The following is an 11,514-nucleotide window of genomic DNA, read 5'->3' as shown; positions in this document are numbered from 1 at the left end:
AGTTTCAAATTTTATTGACTAAATACATTTAGATGGAGACAATGCTATGAAATAATTTTTTAAAAACCACTATTTTCTATTTTCAAACATGTAATTCCAACTGATACCATCCATAGCACAAGTAAGAAAACCTGCACAAAAGAAGTATTAAAGAAACCCGTTTTCACAACCTAAACTGGGTTTCTGTTTAGTGCAATGTACAATCAGATACCAAGTCCTAACCCATATTAGACTAGTGTGCCTTGCATAACAAAAAATATCAGAGTTTCAAATGCATACCTTACTGTGGATTCCAGTTTATTTAATAGTTTCACAGCTGTTAGGGGCTGGAAGGGACCTTACAGATCATTGGGTCCAGCCCCCCTGCACTTGGGCAGGAAAGACTACTGGGATCAGACGACCGCAGGAAGATGGGCATTTCCCATTTCAGGAGTCAAGCTGCTGATATGTAAATATTGCTTGTGACTCAAGCTCGTGGAACTCTTAGCCAAGAAGTCACAGGCATTTTACTCATTCCTGAGAAAACTACTGCAGTAGGGAGGGTCACAGCTTTGTTAGGGTCATATTGTTCCCATCAGTTATTTTTAAGAGCCTTTGCTACCTCCCACCTGCATTTATCTATAACAATTCATTTTCTGCAGATGTGTCCTTTGCTTTTTGTCCCCTGACATTCTCCTTTCAAATGTGAAAACTCTGGTCCTTATAATTATGGACATGCTTAAAAAAGAAATACTAAATGCAAAAATTTGGTTTTCCAAAAACTTCAAGAAAAATATGGTGAAATCTATTTTACTAAAGTTTCCCCTTCTTGATATTGTACACTAATGTATACTAGAAACAGCTGTCCTAATTTGCTTGCAACAACTGATGCAGAATCAAAGTATTTAAATCAATGTTATCATCACAAAAAAAAAGAAGCATCTACAGTGGTTAAAACATGAAGGCTTTTTTAATTTTTAAAGAATAAAGTAAAACACACCGGATGAAATCCAAAGCACAATAAAGTCAAAGCATTTTACAATGAACTTTAGTGGAACCAGGATTTCATCAACTGCCTAAGATTCAGGTTGTTCTTGTTTGTGCAGGTCAGGGCTCCTATCAATTAAATACCCATTCCCCCCAGCTTCACATGTGGTACAGAAAGGGCTCTCAATTGAGAAGTGACAGTCACCTACAAAAACAGTTGACTTCAGTGATAAAATTAATGGGTTTTCAGTACAGAGGAGGAAGAGTATGGCATCTTCCATTCTTTGACATTCTGAGTAACCTATCAGTAAAAGGGACACAAATCTTAATAACATCAAACCAAAGAGCCATGGAGGCTTAACAGAGGCATAACTAGGCAGCTCTATGCCCTGGGCAGCTATGTTGCACCCAAGGCAAAATTGTCTTCCAATTGCAGCAGTACAATCAGCCCCCACAGCTATTTATGTGCTCCCCAACAAAGGTGGTGTCTGGGGTTGCCCCAGTTGCCCTCCCTTAGCAATGCTACTGAGGCTTAGCTAGGCTGCAGTTGTGCATTGATATTGAGTACAGTTTTGCTGGAGAGAAACAGAAGTCAGAAGAGGAAAGGAAAATGTAAGGCAAAACAGAGGAAGGCGAGATTGAGGTGGGAAAAATAAGTTTCCATAGAGTGCTAGCTGTCAACACAAATACTGGAATGACAAGGTTCACACATTCCGTGCCTTAGGCAAATTTGCCCTAATCCTATCATCAGACCACATAAACAATCCTGTAGGCAAAGTGCTCTTGCTGACTGTGTAAATTGTCTATGATCAGACTCATTATGGAGGCAATGAGAATAGAAAGTTTAACATATGTGTCAATGGAAAGGAATACCAAAGTATGAAAGGGGAGAAATAGTTCATCAGATGCTATGGATGGACTTGCAGAAAAGGAAGAATGAAAGATGACAGATGAATGACAACAATGGAGCAAGCATCTCTCTTTCATACAGGATAAATGTTATGTGTACTCCACAATCCTGACTAAAAAAGTCAAATTGCTCTGCAGCTGAGAAAAGTAAGAGCTTTGAAGTGAGTCTCCTACACACTGCAATGACTATTCCTCACCTACTCATTCTTGTTTACTTCATAAGTTAGAAACAGGAGGAAGACCAGGACCAGAACCCTTTGCAGCTTGAGGAGTTCTGATCTTGAAACCTTCAGATTGTGGTCACCATCACACATTATTCTAGACTATGCCTTCAACCTGACAATCAGCAAAAGAAGGTGTTGTTAAGAACCCAACCAGAGCCTGCTGTACAAGGTTTACAGGTAAGGGGTATGAAAAGATCATATACCCAAGCTGACGTAACTGCCAGCAAAACCATTAGGGCTTCTGTCATCTTAGCGTATGTTGTTAGGAGAAGTGGTATAACTGTGCCAGTGGAAAAAAACCCTTTTCTTCATTGGTATACGTTGCATCTTTACTAAGGACTATGGTGGAATAGCTACAGCAGCATAGGCTTTGTAATGCTCATCCCTCAGTCCCCCCATGTTTCCTGCTGCTGCAACGAGGAGATGCTGTCAGATGCTGTGAATGGACTTGGAGGGTAGGGGTACTAAACAAATAAATAAGGCTGAAATGTTACCCATTTTTCTTTTAGTTGCTCTCAAACTTAACTCTCACTCCTTTTGTTCATGACAGACTTGAATACTGGCCACTTGATGTGCACAGGCAAGAGCCAGGAAAGGCCTCGGCAGGGTGAGCACCAGGAATGAGTTTTCTGCTTTCTCAAATGCCTGCAAGCAAAATGTTGCATTGACCTCTAAATATGGGTAAACAAAAGATGTTCAGGATAAAGGGTCATACATACTTATACTTTCTTGGCCAACAAACAAAAATGAGGTAAAACACTCTTTTGCAGAATACTCCTGATCTTGGCAGGAATTATTTATGCAGGGAGATGTTGGGGTAAGGGATGTGTTCCACCCTCACAATAGCTTTGTTTCTGAACCAGGATCCATCAACCCATGTTGGGTATGGTTCTACAATGGACTTGGACTTGACCTTCAGACTTAAATCATCTCCAAGTAGTCTTTCATTAACTCAGACTCCCACACCCATCCTACATATACTGGTAATTCTAGTCAAACACACATCTTTACATTTAATATTTGGCAAGCTAAATCCTACATTTGTTTAACCCCAGCACCAGGCAAATAAAGCACCACGACTGTCTGACAGGCCACCAATCCAGCTCGTCTGCTTCTGTGTACGTGCATTCATATTTTCATAACGTGTGCATGGTTATGATTCAGTTACATGCTTTCTCAGAGTATGCAATGCTCCATTACTGAAACCTACTATGATCCTGTACATGTGGCATTTAACAAACTGCTGTTCTTGATCCAACATATGTTTTTCACAAGAAATTCTTGCAACCAAAACAAATTTGAAATCTAGAACTTTCATCCATTGAATACAATGAGTTTTGCTGTTTACTTAGAAAAAAAATTGGGTCCCTGTGGATGTCACAGAAATCTCAGTCTTTATTTCTGATTTACCTGTGTACATTTCCAGTTTTGTGCATATTTTTTGTAGTCCTAAAAGCTTCCTTCAGGCAATACCTTACTAGTATCTACTTAACTGTCATGGGTTTAGCTTTTTACAACTACAGGTGTCAAGTTGCACATGCAATAACATTAATTGGAAAGATAACAGACTAATTAACCACCTAGCTGATTGTTTGCAGGTACTGTAGTACCTGGCTAAGTAATGATATTGATAATTTTGCACCAGAGGTTCTGAAAATATGGTTTACATTGCATATAATATATGTATTTTTTTAGATTAGATCAACTGTTTTTTAATACTGAATACTGCAGAGATACACAAAAAGATAATTGTTTTATGTATTTGCACATTCTCATTTGGTTTAGCCTACAATATTTAAGAGTGCTATTTTGTCAGCATGTCTACATCTCTCCAAGAATTGTAGATCAGAGTTGACGAATACTATTTTTCCACAATGACATTTTCATAGTCTGTGACCCTACGGGTATGCAAGGAGGCCTACACCAGAAATGCAAGAATGCTCTTCACATTTAAAGTTGTGACTCATGAAAGCACCTGAGTATCTAATCTAATGATTAGTTTCAAAAGCAGCAGGAAGAAACCTTTAACAAGTTGCAGGCCAGAACAACCTGGCTCTAGTTCAATGTAGGGTGGGTGGCTTCAGTGGCACGTCAACAACTGGGGGCTTTGCCTGCACCTCTACCAGGGCCAGGCAGCTAAAAGCCGTGTCTGCATGGACACTGCTTTTCCCGGTCCCCCAGCTCTGGACCCTACAGCCACTGAGTGAGGAGCTGGGGAAGTGGTGCTTGTGCGAATGCAAAGCAAAGTCCTCTGGCTCTGTGGGATGGATCCTGCCCTTGGGCTGTGTGTTGCTGACCCCTATGTTAAAGGGCCTAAAGTGAGAGAGACCCTGTGTCTTAACTTCAGTTGAGCCACCAATTTGTTCTGTATTTGTTGCCTACTGTCACAACATCGCTTATTCTGGGAGGCCAAATACCAGTTCCTTTCTATGTGTTTTTTAATTGAGATATCCAGCAAAAAGAAAGACAAAAGTTACCAAACAAATTTGTAGTGCCTGTACAGGAAGGTGTATTGCAATTCAAGTGGCTGTAAAATTGACTTCACAAACACAACCCTTTCTTCAGCAAGTGTTTGGTTCCAAACAATGCACTAAAATTTACTGCAGCTACTAATATTTAGAACCGTCATTGTACAACACGATGAGAGCTTGTTTGTTAAGAATAGGAACAATGATTTCTTAGAAGAAAGGGGAATTCCACAAAATAAGACTAAAAAGGTAGCTGTTTAAAAATGAACTGTACCATCTTTTATCCATATGAAAATGTTTCTCTAGAAAGTGAAATTCATCCCTGATGTAGCTTCCCTGTACCTAATGGAACTGAATTATGAACAAAATTTGACCTATTTATTTATTGCGATATAGCATTTTCAAAAGAGCAAGATGCTTTTACTTTCCAGCTCCTGAATACTGCTGCTAAGACATCTTTGTCCATTGCTTTTGAAAGTGCAAGTTTTCTTATGTGGAAACAGAATCAGATCTGCAGTCCTCAGCATTTAGTGTTCAAGGCTGTAATCAAATCTCACAAAGGTCATTTGTGATATCCATGAAGAGTTTTCATAATAAGAACTGTGCAATCAGATTTGCCAGTCCTAGGATGATTATAAAGATGTGAGTGATTAGTATTGGCCATGTCAGCTTCCCCACAATACGTAGGGAGATCATGTAGATGAGGGATGGATACACAAATACAAAGGCAAGACCACATGTTGCTCCAGAATACCTGCAAAAAAATAAAAAATGTTGTACATTATCTTCTGGTCCAAGGGGGAAAAATCCCAAAAAACAGTTAACAGCCTGGTTGAATGACTATTGGAAGTCACAACCAAAATAAAAAATTGTTTTTTGTTCATTATTATCTGTTTTCTTCTTCTCTTCCCTCTTTCAAATGTCATTTAATTATTTGACAACATTTTTCTTCCCCCAGAGTAATTATACTATAAAATATGATTCTGATTTATCAGCCACATCCCCAGATGTTTCTAAAGACAGACTTCCTACCTATGAATTTGAGGTTATTTGTTCTCAAGGGAGCTGTTAACATATATGTTAAAATAATATTGGCAGCCTGTGTCTCTTTTGTTATCATTTTACATAATTGTTAATCTGAATCTAGTAATACCCCAGATGCTTAAACAACCTGTGTTAAGCTACATGAACACATAACTGCTTTAATCACCTAATGAGGTCTTAATACACATTTATCTGCTACTGCAAACGTATAACATTCAAGTACCAACCAGCTCCAAAGCAGAGCTACTGGAGTCCTGAACTTCTCCTCTTCCACTCTCTCTGTTAGTTATTAAATCCCTCTCCATATTCCCTCCCAAGCTTGGCTCATTATTCATTATTTTCCATCAGATGTCTAAAACAAATTGGTGATCAGTTACACACCAACGATAGCAAGTAGTGAAACAGAGTAATTTATGAACAACCCAGATGCCAAGAACTGTTCAATTTTTTCAGAGACAAACTATAAAGAACAAATTGGTAGAAATAAGGATCAAGTCAAAGTTTAATATATCCTGTAATTTAATTCACAGCTCTATGACATTTTTCCCAAAATGGAGAGGCTGTAGGAGAAAGGAAGGGAAAAGAGGAAAAAAAAGTTAGTTTGAGAATCAGCCTATCTTAGAAAGTGAGTGAATCACAATTGCATTAGCTGGTTCTTGAGGCCCAAGGCCAATTGTGGTGGTTTCCTAATCGTGTATTCCATTTTTAAAAAATGCTTCCCTCTCCTGGTTGCTGTATGAAAGATACAGACTAAAGGGGTGGGGGGATGGACCATGTGCAAAGTCTTGCCAAATGTATAAAGTATATAAACTGAAAATAAAAAGAAAAATTATTTCCTTTAAATTTTTGTAGCTTTAGAAAACTTAAGTATTGGACAGAAATGGTTAAAAACAAAACAAGCAAACACTCTTTTTAATACTGACTGCCCCTCTAATTCTGAAATTCTTGTTTTTCTTTACCACAGGTCTTTTAAATTAACTTTAATTGTTACCAAAAACGATATCATGTTAAGCTTTAATTTGTTTTAAGACTACTCAAATAGAGCCATACACTAACTTAGGTGCTCTGATGCTGGCAAGACAATGTTTCTTATTCAGGGTAAGCAGGTAAATTATGAGGTCTTGGATAAGGGTATGAAAGAAACTTTCTCCCAGTTCACACCTGCTTGGCAATCATCCCAGTGCCTTGAATACCTCTTTCAAAGAGCTAGAATTACAAAGAATTAGTTTGGAATTTTGATTGGACTCTGATTTATTTTCTACATTTGTTTAGGACTTTTAACAAAATATAAATAAAAAGATGAAAGTCTGATCTCTTACAGTTCACCTTCCATTAAAAAAAAATAGCTACCATCAAGGACAAGAGCAAAGAGCACTTACCGTATGATACCTCCTATGTTGGGATAGAATATTGCCATTGCCACTCCAGCTCCTACAATTGCTATGTTCAGAGCCAACACATGAAAAATACTACAAAGAGGTGGAGAAGAAAAAGAGTTAAAAGAATTATCTGTATAAAAACAGCTTCTTTCATTTACTGTGTTAAAAGCTAAAAGGTATTCCCAGAGAGAGCATTTTCATTTCTATGGCTCACCCTATTTAAAACTAATTAATTTAATTGCAAATATGACATCTACCGAGTATCCCAAATGCCAGATTCCAAGCACTCTCAAATGTTTGGATTTAAATAATTCTCAAGCAGTGTCTGTATAATTTGGCAATTCTTCTGAAAACAATATATTTAATATTCTGGGTTTAAACATTTTGGATGGATTCATGTGCCAGAAAAACAATATTGTATAAGTGAATTCCCACATGAAAGAAATGACTTGAATCAGAAAATGATCTGAGTTATAAAAGTGGCCTCATGAATACCAGAGAAAGATGTATCACAGAATGAAAAGCATTACATAGAATACATTAAAAAACACAAAGTAATACACGGCATCTTACATATTTGGGTAGATAAAACAGTTGTTTATATTTCTGGGAATGAAGTACTATCTAGCTACTATACACACTGAACTGTTTTGGGGTAAATAACAGCAATGTGAAAGAAACAAAAAAGTTTCAAGTGAAAAACTTGAACAATTTTTGTTTTCTGACAGAATCCTTTTAGGATGAAAACAAAAATCCTGTGTGTCCTGTACATACACCTAGCCTCAAGAACCATCAAATATCTTCTGCCTTTAGAGTCTGTAAGAGTAGATAAGCTTTTAGGCATGATACACAAACTGGTACAAACAACCAATTTAAATGGCTGAAATATTAAGTGCTAATTTACAAATCTAGACAGTGAAATAAAGAAGTTCCTTTATAGCTTAGTGAAAAAGTGGATAACACACAGAACAAACTAAGCCATAAAGCACCAATATGAGTGGTATTCAGAAAGTAGTCATCTCAATTGACCTAATGATATGTTCAGGCATAACAGATTTCACAGATCAAAATCCTGATATTTTGATGTGCTCTTCATTAACAGCCTTTTTTTTTTTTTTTAATTCTGGGCAGAACCTGTAGAGATGGTGTGAAAGAGAGGTAGTCACTAAAAAATTGAAAACAGAGAAGAATTAAATCAAAAGTGGTGATCAAGTATGCCCAAAGGAAAGGCCTCCCCCTACCTCCCCAACGTCCATATGCAGCATGACAATGCTGGGAGGGATGATGCTCTCTCATATGTCAAAACAAAGAAACTGAGCAGCTGAAGTGTGAGAGAATCAGCACTGAGGATGAGTGAAAGTTTGGATACCCAGAAATATTGCTGCATCCAAACCCAATTGATACTATCCACAAGAAGATGTTGTGTGACAAAGATCAATAGTTACGCACACAGTGGACATCAGCATGGTGTCAGCATATTCCAACCTCAGTGCAAATGACATCAGTAAGATGGATGGCCAGAATGCTGACAGCAAGGAGAGCAGAACCAGAAATTCCCACAGAAAGTTCAGTGCAGTTTCAAACAATCCCTTCCCCAAAAAAGATTCATGAGCAGGACTGACTGTGGCTCAGGATAGAACAAATACACCTGAGCATGCAATGAAAGCATACAGTCTCCACCAACCCAAGAAATTCAAGGTGACAGCAGTCAGTAAGGTCATGGCTATAGTATTTTGTCAGTGAAAGGGTGACAATGACCTCTCAACAGAAAAAGACCATCAATATCACGTATTTTGTTAGCAAATGGTTGTGCTTGTAAGAAGCCATCAAAAGCAAGCACCATGAAAAGTAGAGTCAAACAGCACCACTTCTGCAGTGAAATACACATTTCCAGATTGGTCACCGCAAACATGACTCTGATATGTTTTACCATCCACTTGGTTCAGCTCCTAGGGACTTCTTGTTCCCCACATTGGAGGAAGACTTTTGAGGGACGAGTTTCAGTGATGATAATAAGGTGACTGCAGCAGTAAGATGCAGGACAATGACTTCTGCAACAGGTTCAGTGGACCAAGTACACTGATGTCAAGTGCATTAAACAACAAACAAGTGAGAATGGATACTGCCAGGCTAGAAACTTTCTGAAACATTACCCTTCCAATAGGAAAACATTTCAGGAGGCAGCTAAAAGGAGTATCTTTAATTTTTCAGTAGGCATTTCAAAAGAAAGGGGGGCATTAGGGACTGACACATGGCTTGACTTAGGAGTTGTAACTGTTAGAATTAAACTGCAGGTAGAACAAAGATCCAAATAACTGGAAAGGATGTAAAACAGTTCTGCTTCAGGGCTACGAATGAACTTCCTTGATAAGCAGGTTACTCCATGATTCTTCACACAGAGGAGTCCCAAGGATACACAGGAGCTGAATCTAGGTGACTAGGGATTTTTTTCATGTCAAACATCCTATGAATCTAGGTACTTACATGGTTGTGCAGTCATTCAACAGGGTCACTTAGGATCAGTCTTTGTGATCTAAGCAGCTGATATATATTGCTGAAGTTTTGTATATGTACCTACAAGACAAGATTTGGAACTCGACCTGCAATTCCCTCCTTACTGTCCCCCTCACAGAAGATATGTTGGGGCAGCTTATAAGATTGTCCAGGACATCAGCCAAGACTGATCTGCACTCTATGTTTGGCTGCCAGAACAGTCCCTTCTGTGGTATCTTGCTCATAAGCCATATTAAATGTTGAGATTTACACTGGAGTCTAGGTTGAGTGGCTCAAAGCCTTCTATGCTCCATGCCTAACTCCATTATTTTGTCAAGTGGCATTTATGAGGAAGAGAGAACCCAATTCCTTTGTCCCAACAATATAATTTATTTCAGATGTTACAAAAGTCATGGGGTTGCAGAAGAGCTGTAAGATTTTAATAAAGCTTCAACAACCCTCCATATTGGAGGGTTCACCTCTCAGACAGCTCTATGTCAATGAGCAATATACATCGACCCTCATCAAGACGGAATCAAAGGATGAGGAAGTAGAAGGATTGTGGGTTAGGCTACATGGGGGGCAAGGAGAAAGGGATTTGGTGGTAGAGGTCTGCTACAGACCCCCACACCAAGGGGAAGAAATAGATTCGGGGCTCCTGAGGCAGCTCTCGGAGACCATAAAAGCTAAACAGGAGGTAGTTATGGGGGACCTAAACTACCCAGACATCTGCTGGGAGACGCAGACAGCAAAGTCCCACCATTCACGCAGGTTTCTAACCTGTGTACAGGACCTCCACCTGACACAGGAGGTGCACGGTCCCACTAGGGGGAATGCCATACTGGATCTGGTATTGGCAACGGGAGATGACATGGTAGGGGACCTACATATCAGTAGCCACCTGGGGGACAGTGATCACCTAATAATAGAATTCACCATAAGACGTCGAGTGGGTAAGGTAACTAGTAGGGTGAAAGTGCTAGACTTTAGGAAAGCTGATTTCAATGAACTCAGGCGATTAGTCAAGGACGCACTGCAGAGTAGGAGTTTTGAAGGGATGGGAGCCCAAGAAGGGTGGCTGTGCCTTAAGGAAACGATCTTTCGGGCACAAAGCGAGATGATCCCAAAGCGAGGGAAAAGAGGGAAAGGGGCCAGGAGGCTTCCTTGGCTGACCAGAGAAATCCAGGGCAGCCTAAGGGCCAAAAGGGGAGCACATAAAAAGTGGAAACAGGGAGAGATCACCAAAGATGAATATACCTCCTCTGCTTGTGCTTGTAGGGAGGCAGTTAGATGGGCCAAAGCTACCATGGAGCTGAGGATGGCATCCCAAGTAAAGGACAACAAGAAATTGTTTTTTAGATATATAGGGAGTAAAAGGAAGGCCCAGGGAGGAATAGGACCCCTGCTAAATGGGCAGAAACAATTGGTGACGGACAGGGGGGACAAGCCTGAACTCCTCAACGAGTTCTTTGCCTCAGTGTTCCTAAGAGAGGGGCACGACAAGTCTCTCACTGGGGTTGTAGAGAGGCAGCAGCAAGGCGCCAGACTTCCATGCGTAGACCCTGAAATGGTGCAGAGTCACTTGGAAGAACTGGATGCCTTTAAGTCGGCAGGTCCGGATGAGCTCCATCCGAGGGTGCTGAAGGCACTGGCCGACAACATTGCAGAGCCACTGGCGGGAATATTTGAACGCTTGTGGCGCACGGGCAAAGTCCCGGAGGACTGGAAAAGGGCCAGTGTGGTCCCCATCTTCAAGAAGGGGAGGAAGGAGGACCCGGGCAACTATAGGCCAGTCAGTCTCACCTCCATCCTTGGCAAAATCTTTGAAAAAATTATCTAGGCTCACATTTGCGAGAGCCCAGCAGGACAAATTATGCTGAGGGGAAACCAGCACGGGTTCGTGGCAGGCAGATCGTGCCTGACCAATCTAGTCTCTTTTTATGACCAGGTTACGAAACGCCTGGACACAGAAGGAGGGGTGGATGTCGTATACTTAGACTTCAGGAAGGCCTTCGATATGGTATCCCACCC

General features: G+C 40.1%; 1 protein-coding gene across 7 annotated transcripts in view; it reads right to left on the bottom strand.

Annotated features, from left to right (window-relative positions):
* Window positions 1-930: 930 nt before the first annotated feature.
* SLC38A9 (solute carrier family 38 member 9) overlaps window positions 931-11,514 on the bottom strand; it is a 74,743-nt gene continuing 64,159 nt past the window's right edge. For 5 of the 7 annotated variants that reach the window (XM_014594046.3, XM_019496079.2, XM_019496081.2 and 2 more), the window contains 2 exons: window positions 6,991-7,080; window positions 3,471-5,321 (listed from right to left, as the gene is read on the bottom strand). In XM_014594046.3, the coding sequence (XP_014449532.1) occupies window positions 5,156-5,321; window positions 6,991-7,080 (256 nt within the window). In that variant the 3' untranslated portion in view covers window positions 3,471-5,155. Of the gene's footprint in view, window positions 2,745-3,470; window positions 5,322-6,990; window positions 7,081-11,514 lie in introns of those variants that run through there. The other 2 variants (XM_019496082.2, XM_019496080.2) reach the window with 1 other exon arrangement.

This window comes from Alligator mississippiensis, chromosome 3 (genome assembly GCF_030867095.1).
Source record: "Alligator mississippiensis isolate rAllMis1 chromosome 3, rAllMis1, whole genome shotgun sequence".
Classification (NCBI taxonomy): domain Eukaryota; kingdom Metazoa; phylum Chordata; order Crocodylia; family Alligatoridae; genus Alligator; species Alligator mississippiensis.
The sequence above is the reverse complement of the archived record's forward strand: the minus strand, read 5'-3'. Positions and strand labels throughout refer to the sequence as shown.